The sequence below is a fragment of the Perca flavescens genome, chromosome 16, assembly GCF_004354835.1.
Source record: "Perca flavescens isolate YP-PL-M2 chromosome 16, PFLA_1.0, whole genome shotgun sequence".
NCBI classification, from domain to species: Eukaryota; Metazoa; Chordata; class Actinopteri; order Perciformes; family Percidae; genus Perca; species Perca flavescens.
The window spans coordinates 22306381-22328776 of NC_041346.1; the positions used below are offsets into that span (position 1 = coordinate 22306381).

Consider the following 22396-nt stretch of genomic DNA (forward strand, 5'->3'; position numbering starts at 1 on the left):
GTGTCTGAAGTTTTTCTGTGAAGGCAAAATTTCCAGAACTAATCAAAACTTATAGAACGTATTAACAAATTCAGGACACTGGATATTTTTCTTAGCCAGCCTACTTGAGAACTCTTTTCATGTGTGCCATTTACATCTGATCGTGTTGTTGCAGCTCTGCAGTGTGTCGGTATCCTCGTCTGCCCAGCCATGATGTATTTACATTTCATTGCCCATTTTTGCATCAGTGACAGCAGTGGCAGGGGAGAATTTAGCTCATATTTTATTAAACCAATCTGTGGCTATCGCAGTTTACTCAGAAACTTGGCAGGTCGTCTTGAAATACTTTTTAATTAATTATTTACAATGTCCCAGTGACACATGCGCACACACATACACATGCACGCACACACACACATACATACACACACACACACACACACACACACACACACACACACACACACACACACACACACACTGTGATTCCTCTGAAATGTAGAGAGCATAGCCAGAGGATGTGCCCAGGCATTGTGTCTGTGTGTGTGTTTCTGTGTGTGTATGGGGTTGTATTTTTAATTTGGATCCCCTGGTCCACATTCAATCCATATTTTTTTATTTTATTTGGTCACTAATGAGGCTCCTATCTCAGTTCAAAGAAAAGAAAATTCTTTCAAGTATCATTGCATCTTTGGCGTTTGTTTATCGGCATCATTATTAAGGCATTGAGAAAAGACAGATTATGTTGCATCATTTATTGCATTCGCCTTCAAATAATATTATTTCTGTACTGGACTTTCTGGACAGGTTCTGTCTCCAGCACCTCTGACTTCTCCGTCTGATTGACTGTGAAATGACCTCTTTGGATGTAATGTGGTAAAGTGAAACATAATATCTCTATAGCAGCCTGAGCTCAATGACTCATGGCGTATTAGCTTCGCTGCTTCCTCTCAGCATTCAGAGGCAGTTGTAGTTGTTTTCACATGCCCATTATGCACAGTTGTTGATGCCTCAAGACATGGTTATTTTTTTCTCCTTCATTTTAAGTCGAGCCTCGACTGATGTTGCAGCGAATTGCGTGAGCCAACTTTGACCCTTGATGTTTCTTTGAAGAGGCCTCTAAATAGGTGTGTTCTCTTTGGTTCCCTGCAGGCCTCTCCAGAGCTCCATAATGACCAGAGCCCATTTACCTGATGTGTCAGTGTGACACACCGGCAGCCAGGGTTGCTTTCCATGTAAGGCTTTTCTCCCTTTTGTGTGTGCCAGCATTCTTGAATGGCACTGCAGCATTGCTGACAAAATAGTTACCTACCTCACCCCAGAATCCCTACACACACACATGAACACGCACACGAACGCGAACACGCACACGCTCTCTTTTCTCTCACACACACACACACACACACACACACACACACACACACACAGACAGGCACAAACGCTTCCTTTCTCTTTATGGATTCAAAGCCAGTCTTCTCTGGCTCCTTTGTTCCCCACTCCAGGCTGGGCTCAGATCCTCTCTGCTCTCTGTAAGCCTGCTCTGCTCTGTCATCAGGATTACAGGCTGTGCTGTAGCAGATTAATGACTGACAACTCTACACTCCTCTCAGCATCGTGCGGCACACACAGAGCTACTAGGAGAGAGCGTGTGCCTGGTTGTGATGGGTAGAGGAACAACTGCGGGGGAGATAATGCATTGTGTTGGTCTGAGAACAATATGTTAGTTGTGTGATTGTGTGGTTGTGAGACTGTGTGCGCGACAGGGTTTGTGTGTAAATGTGTTATTTTGAAGCGGCGGTACGTGCAGCAAAAGCTTTTCAACTTCTACACCTCAGTGCAGCACAGCAGGACACAGAGTTAAGTTGGGGGCCTCAGCTCAACAAGCGTAGGTTGATGTGTGTGTGCGTGTGTGTGTGTGTGTGTGTGTGTGTGTGTATGCGCACTTATGTGTACATATGTATGCTTGTGTACTCATGTTTTGAGAGCCCAGCAAGAGAAAGTGGCAGTTACAAGACCAGTACATAAGGGATTGTGGACTCCTGCCTGCCACAGATTTATATTCCATCCAATAACTCCTCCCAGCAAAAACAAAACAGAGTCTATTTCTTACTGCTTAGTTTGAGGCAAAGTTGGAGCTGGCAATAGTTGTACAAATCCAAACAAGCAGGCAAACAAACTGAGAGCTCACACTTTACAAAGTTTGGAATAAATTAGGCCAGGATGTCATACCACCTCAGAGGCTCATAGAAACAGCTTATGTGTGTCATGAATTACTAAGTAGTAATATTTGGGGCTTCTCACAGCCATCAAACAGCTGAGGCTTAATTCCCTGAGACTTGCCCTGAAGTGTCCAGGAAAGTGGGCTGATCGTAGCTGCCATCTGAGGACTGAGAGCGACTGCTCAGTGCATTGAATTGTGATATCTCAGAAATGTGTAACATGTTTTCTGTTTTGGTAGAGATCCAAAATCATTTACATATCATTGTGTCTTAAAAGTGACAAATAAAATGTCTAATAATAATAGCCAGTGGTGGAAAGTAACTGAGTACATTAACTAGTTCCCTTTGGATTGCAATTGTGCTACCTTATACTCCTACGCCACTACATATCAGAGTGAACTGTTCTTTACCTTTTACTCCTCTTCATTTATCTGACAGCTGTAGCTACTACTTACTTTTATATTAAAAGTCTACATTTAAATCATATGGTGAGCTTATAAAATACAATGCATTGTTTAAGATTAAACCAGTGGTTCCCAACCTCTTAGATTGAAAGCTATTTCTACTTGGAGCCTCTTGTCACATTTCAGAGGTATATGAGTGCTGGATGGTTTCATTCACATGTAAATAACTGTTTAAGCCCAAAGTGGTTAAATTGTCCAATGTGAAGACAATAGAGTAGAAGTGCAGCTGGTCTTTGTGGTGTTCACATACAGGTGCTCTTTGGATACTTCAGGTGTGCAAGCTACTACTGACAATGACCTTGATTGGTCCTTTTAATACATATTTACATGTAAAATAAAGAGCTTTTTGAGACCATATTCCACCCATGCAATGAGCCCATCACAAGATGGAGGAAATACAATTATCTAATATTTGACCAAAAAGAGCAAATATTAGAGAAAAGTCCAAAAATTATAACAAGTTTTTTGCAATGTCCCCACTAATCATCGTACATCCCCTCAGAGTTATCTTGTGATCCTTTTGTACTTTTATACTTTTACCTATGACTTTCAATGCGGGACTTTTGCTTGTTATGGAGTATATTTACATTAATATTGTGGTACCATTTGATACATTATTATAAAACATTGATTATAGCTGCTTTAAATAAAGGATACAAATACTTCTTCCACCACTGATAATGGTTTAAACATGCTGAACTTTGAAAGAAAACACACACAACCAGCTGTGGTAAAATACTTTTATAGAGCAGTAATCCATATCTGAAATATAGCATCCTAGCAGAATAGCTCTGATATGTAGAGAACTCAACTCACTCATTTTCTCAATTTATATATGCCTTTTATGTAAATATGTCACTTCATTTGTTTATATGTGGGACTGTGTGTGTGCTGTATGTGCATGTAGACGTGTAGTAGTTTGTCATCAATTACAGTATATTAAAAGTTTGAAATACAGGTCATAATAATTCTTTTTAAATGTCTCTGGATATAAAAGCTGGTGTTCTGACCCTCATTAGTCCATTAATGAAGATGAATCCTCCCTCTGTCTTTTTCTCTCTTCGCCTACAAACTTTATTCATTTTGTCTTTTATAAATATTCTACGTCCTCTCTGCTGTATTGCCTCTTGTACAGTGCCCCTTGCCCTGTTCCACCTGCTATATATTCTCTTTATATCTTCTAATTGCTTCCTAACTGTGAGTCATATTGTGGACTGAACTTTTGCTTTTATTTGACTTCAGCACTTTTACTTCCCTGCGCCAGTATCTAACCTGCAAGTGCTGAAGAGGCATTTTAAGAGCAGTAACAACATTTGCGCCCCAGTCAAACCATTCTCATCATCTCCAACAATAACAGCGAAAATCGCAACCTTTGTAACCCTTTATCCTCCCACAGTTTCATGTTTGCATTTTAATTCTTTAATTCATTCCGCACTTGTCTTTTAATCAAATCTCCACAGTTTATCATTTGTAGTTTTTTTTTAGGGGGTACGCAGTGCAATATAGTCCCATATGTCCTCCAGCACTCAGAGGAACCAGAAACATTTCTTCCTGTTCTTCTTGTTGGTGGCAGGGGGTCGCACTGGCTGAGGGGAGTCTTGTTGGTGTGGTTCAGAGTGCTGGGGAGTGGCAGTCTGTGGCGATCCCTCAGGAGGGTCACCCACCTTCCATGTGCGTACCACTTGCCCTTCCTGCAGACGAAAGTCATGCTCTACACTAGAAAGAGAAAGAGAGAGACAATGCGGGAAAGTGTCAGTTATGTTTGTTTAAACCTGCAGTAACTGATATGACTGACGTTTTTAGCTCTATTTTTGGTCTCTACCAACTCCAGTCAGAAATATCTGTTTTTAGGCTGCTAGAGCCTTTTCTCTTAAAACAACTGCCTGTTGTGGCGGGAAATAACGGTGTGAGAGCATTAAGAGTTAACCAAAACAGTAAGCTGCAGGCTGGACAGCTAAACAATGAGCTTATAAGCTTACTATAAAGCTCAATAAAGCCGAGGGGAGCTGAGGATTTAGGTGATAATTCTCTGTAGGTTCATCAGTTCGAGCACATTGTCACATTGTTATTATAAAAATCAATTATAGCCATTATAAACATTGCAGAAATATAGATAATAAGTGCAAGATACAAGAAAGAACTAGTGTGAAAAGCATGAAAGAGTAGCAGCGAATACTACCTCATCTGCCACTTCCTAGTAGAAAATAATGAAGTTGTTGACAAAGTGAATCAAGAGGTAAAATGCTGAGTATCACAGAAATGTTGCAGCACCAGGAGGGATCTCAGGACTGCAGTTGACACACACACCAAACAAAAAGTCAGCAAGGTGCATTGTCAGTCACATGACAGTATAGCTCAGGGGCTTCAGTGCCGAAATGAGATGTGAACTGTGATGCACCTCTGCAGAAGCTATAGGTAAATGTAAGCAATAATAACTGAATGCATCTGCAATAAAAGAATAAGGACAATATTTGCTTAGCGAATTACTTTTGTCAGCAGTTACATGTTGGATAAGCTTTCCCCCCGTGAACTGATTCTTTTCCCATCTTTTCTTGTTTTATTCATTTTACTTTGCTGCTATTCTTGCTTATTATGCAGTGGCCTAGTTAGCTGGTGTTTCTCATCACAGCATCACAGATGCTAGAAATAAAGAGGACTCCCTCGGTTGAGAAGTGCTGCAGAGGAAGCAATGAGGACTGAGCTCAGCAGCAGTAGGGCCTGGAGTTTTCAGACAAGAACAATGAGGACTCTCACATTCATATCCATCTGGCTTCATAGCTCCCACTCCCTCAGTCACTCAACCACTTCACTCTGGGTGCCCACTGGTATTCTAATGCACAAAATAAACAAATGAAACATCAAACTCCAGACAGGAGCACAGTGCAGGCAATGGGTACGGACAGAGTAAACAGTAAAACAGTGAGTGGGTACAAAGAGCCGTGGAGAGGATTTCTTCCCTCCGCAATATTCACAGCAGGTAGGAAAAAAGCCACTTCAACTAAACCTTTTTGGGGCAGATGGGACTGCTTTACAGATTGAAACTGAAGCTGTAAAATGAGGCGCTAGTCAGTAGTAGGCGATGGAGACTATCTCTGCTGTTCTACCGCCCTGAAATGAATAGAGTAAATAAAGTACTCCATTCCAACATCTTCACAGCCTCCCTATTTGTGCCACCATACAGCTCAGCTCCCTATAGAGCTCCCCAGTTGCTCCTGCCTTGTGTCCGCTGTGTTCCCTCTTTGTGAAAATGAATAGCCCCAGTCCATAGCTCTGGCACAGTGGCGCTGTAGGGAGCTGTCCACCCTCAACCTTAATTATCTGCACACTGAGCCCACAAACTGTGGCAGGCAGGGAGCTATGGACCTGACACAGTACTTTCCGCCATTCCTCTTCTGTCCTCAGATCTTTTCTGGCTATAGGCTGCACCCCACCTCAGGCCCTGCCTGTGGGCAAATTATAGTAGGTGTGTTTTACCGATAATGCAGGCCATAATTTAGATGTAGAGTGTCAGAGCTGCAGTTTATGCAATATAGGTTTCAGGCACAGAGTGTGGGAGAGAATGATCGTGCTAGTGTGTTGACGTGAGCCTTATAGGTGGCAGCTACAAGCTCATTTTAACACTAGTGTAACTGAATCTGATAGAATTGTGTTTTCACAGTAGTTTCATTATAATTGCTGTGTGTATACCTGATGTTCTGTAATAGAAATCATATAGCCTTAAAAAAGTCCCCTCCAGTCAAAAATGTGTTTGGGTTATTGTTACATCACTTGGATGTTTGACCTTCACTGTGCAGAATGATGTTTGTGCAGAGTTTGACACTAGAAAGCTGTTTACATGTTCCTCTGCTGAAGGGGGAAAAGGTCATCTGCGCTCGACTTAAATCTGATATGTATGTTCAAGGAAGTCAATCATGGTCCAATATTCAACTTAGAATCAGCAAGAGTTGTCTGGTGCCATATACTGAAGAGGCTGACAGCACTCTAGCTCCAGTGATTTTATTATTGATGCTTGACACACTTCTTTTTCAAGGCAACTTCAATAAAGTGTCAGATTATATATAGACATCCTCAAAAAGTTACGAGGGCTCACCGGACATTACAACAAGTTAAGAAAATTAACAAAATTGTTATCCATACAGTATATATTTGTTGCAAGGGACACACAATAAAGCCTACAACTTTTCAAGTTTATCCCAACAGATGTGCAGATGCCTCAATAAGCCCTTTTAAAGAGGACAATCTAAAAGGGCTACAAAGAAATGCACACGTCTCTGTGTTCATTTAGCCATTACAACAAATGTATAGTTAGAGGCCAAAGCTAAACAATTGAATAATACAGAGACATAAGATATAATATATAAACAACATTAAAATAATTGAATCAATAGAGAAAAAAGACACGTTTCTCAGGTGTACCATTCCAACTTGTTGATGATGTCACCGATTGTGGATTATATAAGAGGCTGTATCTGATATATCTTGTATTGAACTTGCCTTAGGACCCATTTGGGATCCAAACATCGGTTATACAATACAATTATTGAAGCTTAGTGTGTAGCCATCTTCTTTTCTAATATGCAATTTACAGAAGTGTGATGGTGAAACTTGAAACCTCCAGTTCCCTCACACTTAGAATGGACTTTTCAGCAAAGAAGTAGACATCTTGTGTCGAGCAGTTCAACTTTTGAAATGAAATACATTTGCATTTTTATTGATTTTTCAATGAGGGAAAATAAGTAGATGTCATTTAAATAATGTTTAACAAGTTAATTTAACTTTTATGGAAGAGCCATATATTGATTATATCTTACAACATGTCTGGTTGGGATATTTATTGTCTCCTTTCATATATCTAATTGTATTATACCTCCACGTCTTGGTGGTTGAGACAACAGTGACTCAGCGTTTCAGTGGGAGGCTCAAAGTGACTCCAAGTCAACTACACATCAGCTGTAAAAGTTAATACATCTTGCAGTTAAACATGTGTCAGTACACTATACATTCCCACTGTGCGACCTTACTTTGTGCACGTCATTCCATCCTTAGAGAGATTTACTGTATAAATCTCTTTTTTAATCATTCAATTTTGGAGACAGCGACCTTGGCCAAGAGCAGTACCCCAGTGCATCTCTAGAGGGGATTGAATCAGCAGATTTGTAGTTACCATATAATTTGACTGGAATTCAAGGTTATTCACAACTGCCAGTTTAAAACAATTAGAAGGAATTAGCAGTAACATTTGAAATGTGTTACTGGCACTACAAAGTACACATGGCTGTCTATAGTACCATATCTTTTACTGCAGTCAGGTGAACTTAAACACAGTACAGCGGGCTGGTGGTCAGAAGAAAGACCAGGATGCTTACACTTACTTTTCTGTAAATAAGGATGTTAGGGTGCAGTCAGATTGGATACAAGCTTAAAATTTGACAAGCTGAAAATAATTATTCTAAAACAGTAATTTAAAATAATATAAGCACAGAGGTTGAGCAGGGCTTCATCTCCTTCCATCTATAAAACATTTATACAACGGCAACAGGAGATCATCATTTCTCCTCCGTCTCTCCTCCTCTGTGCTTTTGCTGAGGGGTGGAGGAGAGACCTTCAGCAGAATTATAGCAGTGCAAAGGCAATCAACTCGAAATATCTTTGCAATTTTCTCTCCTATAGGCTGGATATTCTTTTAAAAAGAGAGAGAGAACATTTTCATTTTCGGCAGAGCAGTGTTGAAGTACCCCACCTGCAAATGCATGTACGCCAACACATAGACTGGGTTGATACAAGAGCTGTGCATGTGTGTACACGCAGGTAGACACTCCACCATCTACTGTACCCCCCCCCCCAAACATCCACACACACACACACACACACACACACACACGCAAAATTCCTATTACTACTCAGGAGAACAGGCTGTACCCTCTCCTCTGACTATTATTCTGAGGTTGTCCCACAGGCTGCTTGGCTGTCACAGAGCGTCCCAAACTGTGGTCCAACTTTAAAGATCCTACTTCGATACCTGCATTGACAATCAGATTGCACTGATTTGGGAGATTGATGTAAACGAGTGTGTGTGTACTTAATGTTTGAATCTAAACTTTAAATCTGGCACAAGATATTCATTTATCCAACAAGGTGTGATTTTGTTCAGGTCCTCCATTTCAATAAAATCTGCAGCAGTATGATACTAAATGGTTCAGAATAAAGTTCTTCCTCAAACACTGATCCATGCATCCTCAGTGTTGTTTGAGCATGTTGTCTATGTCCTGTATATTTTCACAATGTGGGATTCAAACTATTACTTAACTGTAGGTTAAGCCACAGTGCAAGCCTCATTTTTTTCTTGCTCTTAATGCAAAAGGTAAGCTATATAAAGCCTTACACTATAGGAAAATTAGGGGTTACAGTAGGGGGCATGTACAGCATTGATCAGTACCTCAGAAGTAATTCAAGGCAGTCAGGGGGAAGCCTCTGTCAAGCAGAAACTCTGTGGCCATCATTTAGAAATATTGGACAGTAAGGGTAATTGTATTTTGCAGGCCTAGATTTTGGCCAAGCAATTAAACCTGACTGGACAGAGATTCAATTAGTGGCAAGACAATTACGCTACTAAAGTGAAATCACAAGCCAACTATAAGGGTTAAGAAGACCACAAAATAAAACAGGGCTAAGAGCTCTGTAAGGCTGTACTCAAGCACAGCAGTGCTTTGAGCTAAATGCTAACGTCAGCATGCTAACATACTCACAATGACAAAGCTATGATGTTTAACAGGAGAAATGTTTACCATGTAAACCATCTTGCTTTGAGCATGCTAACATTTGTTAATTAGCGCTAAACACAAAGTCTAGCTGGGGCTGATGGAAATGTCTTGAGTTTACAGGTATTTGGTCAAAAACCAAAATATTGGACAAATTGAAAATCTGACCTGGCGATGGCTTCTCATGAAAAATTAAGAGATATATTATTACAATGAATTTTGAGGGGATCATGAATATCTGAGTACCAAACGTCATTAAAATCCATCCAATTGTTGAGGTATTTTATTCAAAACCACAAATGTCAACCTCATCGTGACGGTAGAGGAAAAGTTGAACAATCACTAAACTCAGTAGGATTAATCCTCTGGGAACCATGAATGTTTGTCCAAAATTTCATGGCAATCCATCCAATAGTTGTTGAGATATTTCAGTCAAAGTGGTGAACAGAACGTCAGACTGACATTGCCATTCACAGAGCCACAACGCTAGCATGGCTATAGAACTGTCTCAACACAATGAGTTATTTACAACAAGTTTTTAAACAGTGTCTGCTATCTGGAAAAATATAATTAAATCAGTATGTCAGGGTGACAGGCTTAAAAACGAAATATGAGCTCCAGATAATTAAGTTGTAATCATAAGAAATTGTCTTACATCCAAAGTTAATCAAATAATTAAGGTGCAATCTCAAGCCAGACACCCAGTCAGCTAGTGTCAGTGTTCTTGTTGTCAGGTTCAATTTATTGACAGCTGGCTGAGGCATCTTATGTCTGATGGCTTGAACTGATTGGAATTGACATAGGATCGCTCCCAGTGTAACTACAGAACTGAAATCTGTAATCTTTAGGTGCTCATATTATGCTCATTTTCAGGTTCATAATTGTATTTAGAGGTTGTACCAGAATAGGTTTTTGTGGTTTAATTTTCAAAAAACACTATATTTTTTGTTGTACTGCATATTGTTGCAGCTCCTCTTTTCACCCTGTGTGTTGAGCTCTCCGTTACAGAGTGAGGCATCACACTTCTGTTCCATCTTTGTTGGGAGTCGAACATGTGCAGTACCTAGGTAAGGACTACTAGCTAGTCAGAAGCAGAGTATGAGGACGTGCCACGCTAGCAGCTATGCGAGCATTATAATTTTGTTACAAAGTGACGCATGTTTGTCACGGAAGTAAAGGCTGGACTACAACAGAGATGTTTGGAGCAGTTTGTGAACAATGTTTTCTCTGGAAGATGTTAAGTCCCTTTGGGGTGGACTTTGGTCTTTTTCACTTTGTAAACCTACAATGTGCACAAAAATATATATAACACAATAAAGCATAATATGAGAACTTTAAATATCCACACCTCCATTCATCATTAAAAAAAACTAAAGATGTACAGAAGGCCTCACTAACAAGATAGCAGACTCAGTCAAGAACCAAGGGAAGTTGATGTCTGAACAGTGAGGCAACGTATTATTTCAGTTTGTATCGCTGGGAGGAGATTGTGTGACTGAGCAGGAAAAGAAAGACACAGACACTGTGAACATGACTAATACCTCTGGGACATGTCATCATATGATTTATATGGTATCTACGTATGCAATATAATTTATGTCATTAGGATGCTAAAAGCTTAAATGCACATCACAAGTAGTCAGATCACATTACTCGAAAATGCCTCTCAGCATGAGACAGAACAATGTATTGTATTAAAACTATGTGTGCTGGGATACAACTTTGGCCTTTTTCAAGGTCAATATATTTGGCTTCATAACTGAGTGCTGAAGTGCTTGGCAGCAATTCAGAATAAACAAAGGGAAACCTGTTGTGAATGATTTTAAATAACCTTGTATAGCTTTAACGTTACTGTCTCTCCCTCCATCTCTGTCCTCTCACTTGCATCTCTTTCCATTGTGTAATTATGAATGCCTAATATTTACATTTTCATAGCAATTACCCACACATATTTGATTAATGTAACCTTATTTGCAACCTCTAGCACTTTCCACAGAGCTTTGTTTTTCAAAAAATCAACAGCACAGCCATTCCCAGCGAGAGAGTGCAAACTTTCACCTTGTTTGTATTTCTCTCCCTGTGCATGAATAAATGACATAAAATGTTGTTTATTGAAGAGACCAGATGAAGAACTTGGGAGATTTAAGATCAGAGAAAGTCCTCTGCATCAAATAGCTTCGTAAATAAAGAGCAAGTGAGGCTAAGATTGATTACTGAGGAAGCATAAGCTAGGGATGAGGAAATAAAAGCAGATGTAGGCCAGCAGCTTACAGTCCCATCAGAGATAGCCTATAGCAGCTTAACACTTGACCCACTATTGTGGTCTAACTCTCAGTGCTTTGTTTACTCTGTAGAGCTCATTGTACCATGGGAAGATGCTGTACAAAGTGTATAAATGAGACAAGCTTGCATACACTAAACCAGCAGCCAAATGCGAGGCTGGCAGTCCTGAGCATCCAGGATCTGCTCAGTGGGGCAAAAAGCTGTTTACTGTGAATTCACACTCATTACTGGTTTACTTTGGGAGTTCACTGTGCGTGCATGCTGCTATCACCTAACTGCGTCTGTCAGTAGCTGTTTTGAGTGACCTGATTATTAAATGTACCATAACAGAGGAAGTGGTAGGTGAGATGTAGACCGGTGACAACACAAATACACCATGTGTGGCTGTTGCCCGACAAAAATGAAAAACAATTAGTGAGAAAATGGAATAAAGTTATGGTAACAGATTTCTTCTTTTTGGCCACTTAGGGGCAGCAGAAACAAGCTGCAAACACAACATTAACATATTATCATCTTTTGAAGCAATTTTCTAAACAAGCACAGGACTTTCACCAAGGAGACCAGGATTCAAGTCCCATTTGAAAATAAAAGTAAACTGCTAGTTTTTTTCTAAATTCACGGAATAAACAGAGCTATGTCACGTTCAGCGTCTCATGCGTAACCCTATAGTGAAGTAGCGTCTGATTTTAACCCAAACCAGTTAAGTAGTTTTGGTGCCTAAACTAAACTAAACTGCAACCGTTTCACAACGTTAACGACGTGTTTAAAACATCAACAATTTCTGTTTTGGTCTCCACACACTCCTTTGTGAAATATCTGACTCTTCAGCTGCTAAATCCACTATGTTCACTTGGTGGTTGATAACTGTCTGCCCGCTGTTTGGTGCTAAACACGTAGTGTACAGTGGGTTTTAGAGCTTTTTTTTGCTGTTGCGGCAGAAAGAAACGCTATGAGAGCGGTAAGAGTGAACCAAAAAGTAAAATTGCAGAACGTAAAACAACTAACTGAAACTCTAAAAACGCTTAAACAGCTGAAGAGAACCGCAAGATCATGTGATAGTATCCGCTCTGCAGTTGCCTTGTTTCTCAACCACTGAGCAGGAACGTTTGAGCTACAGTAGCATGGTTAACCTGTTATTGTGGGCCCTGAACTACTGAACATATCGTTGCAATTTAGTTTAACTGTAAGTCTGCAGTTTCACAGTTTCAGTGCAGTTAGACTCAAGTCAGTGTAGACCTGTGTCGAAAATAGCTGCGCTGAACTGGTATTGGACCAAAATCTAGTGTTCGGTCTCCTGGAGCTGTTGTGGGCCAAATTTAGTGCAACATATGTTATGAGGTGTGCTTACTCAGTCTGTCTTTACAATTCAAGCCAGGATTTTCCTTAACACCCGTCCACAGTGTATATTTATCCAATGCTTAGCGATGGGTAGACACGAAAGTACAATGTTTTTGTAAGTTGTGATTTGTTCAAAAGTCACCTGGATGTTATCATGGTAAATCAACTGTACAGTAAGTCAGCTAAGGTGAATTAAAAAGGGAAAAGGTGATGGCAGGTTGCACACAGAAGCTGTTTGTCCTCAGCACCACTGAGGTATTGAGTGATAGCTGTTGGAGCGGAAGGCTCTGATGGATGGCTATTGAGGAGAACTGAGAGAGGGGTCTGACGGCAGGGTGGCAGTTTGCCTCTGTCGCACCCATTCAGCACACACTAACATATGGAGGTATTTTTCACAATTTTCTTTATGTGAAAGGGGTGTGTTTTTAGTTTTCTCTCTCTAGCATGGAGGTGGAATGGATGAAGACGAGGGGTAATGAAGATTTAGGGCTAAGGTGAGCTGGGAGGATAGTTGGAAGACATGCATAGAGGCAGAAAATAGGGAGCAGATTGACACCAATTTTCTTTGGGATGACTAAAGAGGTCAAAAATATATGACAAGACATATCTAACAGAATAACAGTGGTTTGTTTATTAGGGGTCCAAGCCCGAGTCTGGAAGCACAGCAGGGCTATGGAACCCTATTGCTTTTCTAAAGTTTCTTATTATTATTTTTCCGCCGATAAAACTGATGCTACAGCCTATACTGTACGTGGTGGGGGCATGCCGTTTTCAGGACTGGTCCAGATCCCTGGAGGGACCTCGGACAAAAAAATAAATTGCAATTTATCGTAAACCTGCTTTTTCTTACTCCTCCTAGACCGTGCGACTGATCTGCATGAAACTTGGTACGTAGCATCTCCAGACCGACCTGACAAAAGTTATCAAAAGAATTTTTGTCGGATGAAAATTGCATAAATTACGCACAAACAAATTTGTGTAGCTAGCTACGGAGACACAAACGTTGCCATATCTCGGTCAAAATAAATGGTATCATCGAGAATCTTTAGATTCTTGTTTGTCATGACCCTCTAAGGCTCCCCAACCAATTTTACAAAAAATGGCCACTAGGGGGCGTTACAAGTACAAAAAGTATTATATATTATATTATTATATCTCATGAACGGCTCATCCAATTTTTACGAAATTTTGAGTGTACCATCTCGGCCCACTCCTGAGGCCACGCCTACAGTGGGGTACTGATTCGTCAAAGTGGGCGTGGCCTATGGGACCCAGGTTTGGATTCACCGCTTACACTAATGTGAGCAACTTAAAATTTACAGTGTAGATGTACAATGGTTCATGGACTTTACCTACCAAATATTACACACATGGACCACTAGGTGGCGCTATGATGATGTAAAACGTGTTTTTGCTTATAACTCCCACAGTCTACATCGCAGATTAGAAAACCTTATATCCACGTGTTCCTTTAATCCATCTGAATCTGATAATATATGTCACGCCCATTTGCGCTAAGAAGTGTTTTTGCAATATTGCGCAATGCACAAAACAAACTTTTTCTATCTCCTCCTAGGCCGTGCAAGGTATTGGCACGAAACTTGGTTGGTAGCATCTCTATACGGACCTGACCTAAAGTTATCCAAAGAATTTTGCTACGTTACACCATTCACAATTTACAAACAAACAAATTTTTGTAGCTAGCCACAAAACACGAACTTTAGCATATCTCGGCAAAAGTAATAGGTATCAGAGCAAAACTTAGTATTATTGTTCGACATCCCACTCTAAGCCTCCCTACCAAATTTGGTGAAAATCGGCCGTTAAGGGGAGCTATAATGAACGTAGAGGCCTTTTGGCAATTAAGTCAATGCATTTAAATGGGAATAATTTGCAATGGAAATATCTCTGCTGCAGTAAATCCTATCATCACAAAATTTGAGATTATTGTTCAACATGCCACTCTGCGGCTCTCCACCAGATTTGGTGATGATTACCCTATAGGGGGCGCTATAAGTGAGGTAGAAGTGTTTTGGCCTTTTACACAATGAAGAGGAAATTTGCAATTGCATTTTACTACAGACTTTGGACCTTGCACTTGGTCAAATTTCCTGACTTTTGCCTCGCCGCCATCGTGCTTTGGGTTCTTCTTTCGCGGGCTCCGCTTTCGTGGGCTCTTAGTGTTGTCAGGGGCGACTCGTGCCAGGGGGGACTGGCGCCAGGGAGGCTTGGATATATATATATATATATATATATCTTTAAAAGCAGATGTATTTAAGTTGTATTCAAGATATTTAATAGATCATTAGGGTAAAACAAAATATGAGGAAATTAATAAAACTATTAACTAAGTCTATGAACTCCATGGAGGTGAGAAATATTTGATTCAAGCCTGTTAATCAAGCCTGTTAATTAACCCTAAACCCAAACTAAATTATAACTCTTTCGAAAGCCTTGTTCTTAATCTTCAACATCCAACACGGAAATCAGTACAGCCAATTATATTTGTTGTTGTCTACCGAGCTCCAGGTCCGTATTCTGAATTTGTATCTGAATTCTCAGAGTTTTTATCATGTGTAGTCCTTAAATCAGACAAAGTACTTATTGTAGGTGATTTTAATATCCATGTGGACGTTGACAGCAATAGCCTTACTACTGCTTTCAACTCATTACTGGATTCAATCGGTTTCAGTCAGAGTGTGCACAAGGCAACGCACTGTTTTAACCACACCCTCGACCTTGTGCTGGCATATGGTATTGAAATTGAGGATTTAATAATATTTCCGCAGAATCTGGTATTATCAGATCATTTTTAATTACTTTTGAATTCTTGTTACCTGACCATACTAAACCAGATAGCAGCTTCTACACTAGATGCCTATCTGACAGTGCTATAGCTAAATTTAAGGAAAATATTCCTACAGCATTCCAGTCTATGTCGTGCCTTAACATAACAGAGGACCTCTATGTTAACCTCAGTCCCTCTCAAATTGATACATTTGTAGACGGTGCTACAACTTGCCTACGGACGACCTTAGACTCTGTCGCTCCTCTCAAAAAGAAGACGATAAAGCAAAGGAAATTAGCTTCTTGGTATAACTCCCAAACTCGCAAATTAAAACAAATCTCACGAAACATCGAAAGTAAGTGGCGCTCCACCAAAGTGGAGGAATCCCGTTTGGAATGGCAAGACAGTCTGAAACCCTATAGGAAGGCCCTAAGAAAGGCCAGATCAGACTGTTACTCATCATTAATAGAAGAAAACAAGAACAACCCAAGGTTTCTTTTCAGCACTGTAGCCAGGCTGACAGATAGTCACAGCTCTACTGAGCCATCTATTCCTCTAGCTCTGAGTAGTGATGACTTCATGAGCTTCTTTAATGATAAAATTATAACAATTAGAGATAAAATTCATCATCTTTTGCCCTTAACTTCTAACAGTTCATCTTTAAATGCAGGACCGCTAGAAAGAAACGACGACTCCGACATATACTTGGACTGCTTTTATCCTATAGACCTTCAACAATTAATGTTAAAGATATCCTCAGCTAAGCCGTCTACCTGTCTCTTAGACCCCATCCCAACGAGGCTACTCAAAGAAGCGTTACCCGTGGTAAACACTTCATTATTAGATATGATCAATATGTCCTTACTAACAGGTTATGTACCGCAGTCATTTAAAATTGCTGTGATAAAACCTCTTCTGAAAAAACCCACCCTAGATCCTGAGGTCTTAGCAAACTATAGCCCTATATCTAACCTTCCCTTTCTATCCAAGATCCTTGAGAAGGTGGTTGCTAATCAGTTATGTGATTTTCTACATAGCAACAGTTTATTTGATGATTTTCAATCAGGATTTAGAAAGAATCATAGCACAGAGACGGCACTGGTGAAAATTACTAACGACCTTCTAACTGCTGCAGACAAAGGATTTGTCTCCATTCTTGTTCTACTAGATCTTAGTGCTGCATTTGACACTATTGACCATTCAATCCTGTTACAGAGACTGGAACACTTAGTTGGCATTAAAGGAATCGCACTAAGCTGGTTTAAGTCCTATTTCTCTGAACGATCCCAATTTGTTAATGTTAATGATAAATCCTCCAAGCACGCTAAAGTTAGCCATGGCGTTCCTCAAGGCTCAGTGCTTGGACCAATTCTATTTTCCTTATATATGCTTCCTCTAGGTAATATTATTAGGAAACACTCAATTAACTATCACTGTTACGCAGACGATACCCAATTATATCTGTCAATTAAGCCAGATGAAAGTGGTCAGTTAGCAAGACTTCAAACGTGTATTGAGGATATAAAATCCTGGATGACCCACAATTTCCTGATGTTAAACTCAGACAAAACTGAAGTTATTGCGATAGGACCAACGCACCGCCAAACTTCGTTTTCGAAAGATATAGTTACTCTGGATGGTATTACCCTGGCCTCCAGCACTGCTGTCAGAAATCTAGGAGTTATTTTTGATCAGGATATATCCTTCAACGCCCACTTAAAACAAACCTCAAGAACAGCCTTTTTCCATCGTCGTAACATTGCCAAAATTAGAAATATCCTGTCTCAAAACGATGCTGAAAAACTAGTCCATGCATTCGTTACTTCTAGACTAGATTACTGCAATTCCTTATTATCAGGTTGCCCAAATAAGTCCATTAAGACTCTCCAACTGATCCAGAATGCTGCAGCACGTGTTCTGACGAGAACTAAGAGAAGAGATCATATTTCTCCTGTATTAGCTTCTCTGCATTGGCTTCGAGTTAAATATAGGATCGAATTTAAAATCCTCCTCCTGACTTACAAAGCTCTAAATGGTCAAGCACCATTATACTTAGAAGAGCTCATAGTACCTTATTGTCCCACTAGAGCACTGCACTCCCAGAATGCGGGGCTACTTATGGTTCCTAGAGTCTCTGGAAGTAGACTGGGGGCCAGGGCCTTCAGCTATCAGGCTCCAGTATTGTGGAACCAGCTCCCAGTCGGGGTTCGAGGAGCAGACACCGTCACCATATTTAAGAGTAAACTGAAAACTCTCCTCTTTGATAAAGCTTATAGTTAAGGAGTGAGGAGTTGCAGCGTCCGCCTAACCCGGCCCACCTGCTTCTCCTCGTAGTCATCAGTTTTATATACTGTATAATTAATAATCTAGCGAGAGTAGAGGGAGGCAGGCCAGTACAGCCCAATCCGGTTGGGGAGAGTTCTAGCCCGACCAGGCACCTCTCTTTAACCTGCCTCTCTTAAGTTATGCTATTACAATTCTAGACTGCCGGGGAGGCTGTTCCTCCCTAAGACATACTGAGCTGCTCTCTCATCTCTACTTGTTACTTTTGTATGCATCCTGTCCCAGAAATGCTTGTTACTAATCTAGCTCTGGGGAGTTTACTCCCCGGAGTCCTTATGTTTCTTCTTCGCAGAGCTATGCTCTGCGATTCTCTGCATTTCCCGGCATCCTGCTGCGTCCTGCTGCATCCGCAGCATCCACCCGTGCTCTGCAGTGCCACGTCACATCCCGCAACGCCCTGCTGTGATGTTCATACGCACAGAGTAGTCAGGATCCGGTATAGGAGACTGCACTACTCAGTATGACACGATGTGCCCTGCTATGACATGAACTTCCACGATAACCTTCTAAGTCACTGTGACTTCTAATGTGACTGTTATCACCACTGTTCATCACGCCCCCAACCGGCCCGTCAGACACCGCCTACCAAGAGTCTGGGTCTGCCGAGGTTTCTTCCTAAAAGGGAGTTTTTTCTTGCCACTGTCGCAATAGCCACTGCTAATGCTTGCTCTTGAGGGAATTACTGTAATTGTTGGGGTTTTGGAATTTATAGAGTGTGGTCTAGACCTTCTCTATCTGTATAGTGTCTCGAGATAACTTTTGTTATGATTTGATACTATAAATAAAATTGAATTGAATTGAATAGAAATCAAGCAGGGTTTGAACTTGTCTCTCAAGGTGTCTTTTTTCGCTTTTGTGTCTTCGAAAAACGATTGTCTGTGCTCCATCATTCCCGTTTGAACAATTATCGTGTCTACAGCCAGCGTTTCACCCCGACTTCAAGTGTGTTAGAATAGCTAATAAAATGTTTGCTTGCAGATGACGTGAGACAAAATGTTGTAAAAACTAGTTCATTTTGAGCATACCCCACCTTCATGCAAATGGGTTTCTCACAACCAAAAAAATGCTTATAACGATCTATGAAGCATTAGGAAACGATTTATTAACCATTAATGAAAGCGTTAGCATTCAGCATTTAATATCTCATCTATCGATCATCTCTGATAATGACATAAGCTCAGTGACAAAGCAGGGAGAAGATTGAGAGTGGGTGCAAGTAGAAGAGCTTTAGGGATCTAATTTAGCTGTGGGTGTGATTCTAGCGTGATTAGTATTTATATGACACATCATCCACATTAGGCAGTGCTTCCCTGTTCCACATGCCACTCTTGATCTTCCTCTCTCCTCCCCGTTACAAAGACACGGCACAATGGTGATGGGCACCATCTGGCACTCACTGTTGGCACAAGTTTGGCTCTGTGATTATTGCCAAAAACCATTAACAAGGGTTCTCGCTCTCTCTCTTCTCTTGGCATGTGTCTCTCTCTCTCCCTCTGTTTCACACCCAGCCTTATATATGTCATTTCGTCACACAAACAAACTCCTGGGTGGATGGATACAGATTTGTAAGGACATATAAGAATTTTATGGTTTCACATCTCCAGTGAATGGGCTGAGATAAAAAATTTTTAGATGTAAGCTGCACATAACACTGTGCATGTTTTCTTTTATAACCATCGTGCTGTCAGAGAAAAAACAGAGAATATGGAACAAATAATACTCTTTATTTCTATTTTCTTGTTTTCTTGCTGTGAAAATCTCATGAACCTGCTGGCTGAGCATTTCCTCTGTGTAGTTTCATATGAATGAGATAGATGCCTACAGTGTATTTTCTCTCTCTCCCCTGTGAGGTGCCTGTTGCTCCATGGCTCAGCCCTGAAGTAAAGATGGATTACTGCAGAAGAACTGCCTGCCCTGCCCTTTACACATTTCACACACACCACTTCTCCATTATCAGCCTCATACACGGGGGAAGCGGCACACACACACACACACACACACACACACACACACACACACACACACACACACACACACACACACACACACACACACACACACAGGTCCGGAAGCTCTGACAGGGTTGTTAGCAAAAGGTCAGAGTCAAGAATCTGACAGATCTTTCTTCAGAGAAACAAAACCTCTCATATCCAGTTAAACTGAAAATACACCAGCTCTTATTTTCCTCTCTTGTTGTATTTAAATAAATTTCTATTTATCTCTGTCTCTCTCTTTCTCTATTTATGGTTTAAGATACACAGCAAGGAGGAAAACTCTTTGTGTTCGGATCAATTCCCTGTCAGATATGGACAACCTGGTGATTTGAAATATTAGTGAAAAGCAAATCCAGGCTCTGCAGGCTGCCGATTATCCTGATGCTGCCTAGCTTAAGGGACTTAACCTCAGAGTTTAATAAGTGCATTATTAACTGAGTTGGTTGTGTTGACTATTTGTCTAAGATTTATACTTTATTTTTCTTCAAAACCTAAACACTCCACAATATTTTGAATGTTTTAGTTTAGATAGTTAATCTATGAACCCTCATTTTGATACTATTTATGGCTGGCATTTTTCAACAATACCCATTCAATGTATTTGCAATCTGTAACTGCCTGGACCACATATAGGCATTAGGTACTATATATACATATATATATATATATATATCAGTTAGAGATTGCAAATATATATATATAGTACCTAATGCCTACATGTGGTCCACCTTTCCCATGTGGGATTGGGTGCCCACACACAAGTAATGCAACCATGTATCATAGGAATTATGTTTATGTACGACTCATTTGCAGCAGCAAATATGTTTTCAAGGAAACATAATGCTACGAGGACACACTTTCTATTAACATAATTAGGGGAGGCTCAAAAAGTCAATACAGAATGCATGCATAAAATGTTCAATGACAATGTTTCCCTTGCAACATTCCCTCTTGCAACACAATATCCACTTGTGGCAAACAAAGCAGTTGGATTATGGTTTGTATGGTTATTTACTTAGTTGCAGCACTTGGTTAAGGTTAGGGAAATATTGTAGTTACAGTTAATAAAAACGCAATGTTAACTGGAACAGTCTAATGTATGAAAGTCGGACTCACTACATGTCCTTTCCATGTTTCATCATTCTATGGTTTCAACGTATTGAGCAGACTACTTCCTGCACGGACACTGAACTTTAGCACTTGTACTGTGTGATATGCATAATAGTCCAGTATAGACATAATTTCTATGGATACTGGGTAACCTGATTTGTTCATTTAAAGTTGCTTTTAAAATGTATTTTGTCTTCTCTGTCTTTTACGCATGCACGCACACACGCACTCACGCACGCACAGGTATTTCTGTCACTGTAATATACTCTATACTCGTCTCTTTTGCTTTGTTCCTTCTTCAAATACTCACTTTCCATCTCCTCCTTTCCCTTAACCTGGGAACTTATTTTATATTCTATTCAGTTTGGTCTTTTCACTGCCTGTTATGATAATGGCAGGGAATAGTCAATGTTTAATGAATGGCTGGAGGCTGGATACAGGTTCAGAAATATCCTTGTGACCAAGAACATGAGAAGTTCATCTATAATTTGCTCACACATCACTGTGTTTCAGAGGAGCTCTGCTAAATGTGCACACACAGAGGCACAGATTTATTTTGGACAGGTTTATGTTCATATGCACACTGTATGTTGCACTGTATGTGCAGATGTTGTCTCCCTGGATAAACTGTGCACAACACCTCGGGTTCTGCTTCATTTGGCTGTGGAAGAGAAGGCAAAGCTATAAGCAGCTGCCTAGGCAATCTTTCCTCCTCATCTCCTCTCTGACACTCCTCTCACCCCTCTTTTCTGCTGCTCCTATACCCAATGCAGGGCTGTGCGTTTGCACCACTTCTTCTCATCCCCATTTAGGTGTGAAATGTATTTATATTCAAAGTGCAGAAAAACGGAGAAGCGGGGGGAGAGAGCGGAGGAAGTGACACAAGAAATCTACTGCAAAAGGCGTATAAAACCAGAACAATGAGAAGCTGTCAGTAGTTATGGGCCAGTGTTGGGACCATGTGGAGAGTATTTGAATTGGACTGCTATGCCCTTCTGGGCCACATGAGAAAGTGAATCAAAGGCAGTGAAATAAAAAGTGAGCACTCTGGAAACGGGGAAGTAGACAGAAGCACATTATAGAGAGCAGGAGAGGGCTCCATGCACTACAGCCCACAGCT

At 40.5% G+C, this 22396-nt stretch overlaps 1 protein-coding gene across 3 annotated transcripts in view; it reads right to left on the reverse strand.

The window, feature by feature from the left end:
• Window positions 1–3388: 3388 nt before the first annotated feature.
• Window positions 3389–22396, reverse strand: part of LOC114571066 (proteoglycan 4) — a 38473-nt gene continuing 19465 nt past the window's right edge. For all 3 annotated transcript variants that reach the window (XM_028601849.1, XM_028601850.1, XM_028601848.1), the window contains exon 4: window positions 3389–4378. In XM_028601849.1, the coding sequence (XP_028457650.1) occupies window positions 4189–4378 (190 nt within the window). In that variant the 3' untranslated portion in view covers window positions 3389–4188. The remainder of the gene's footprint in view (window positions 4379–22396) is intronic.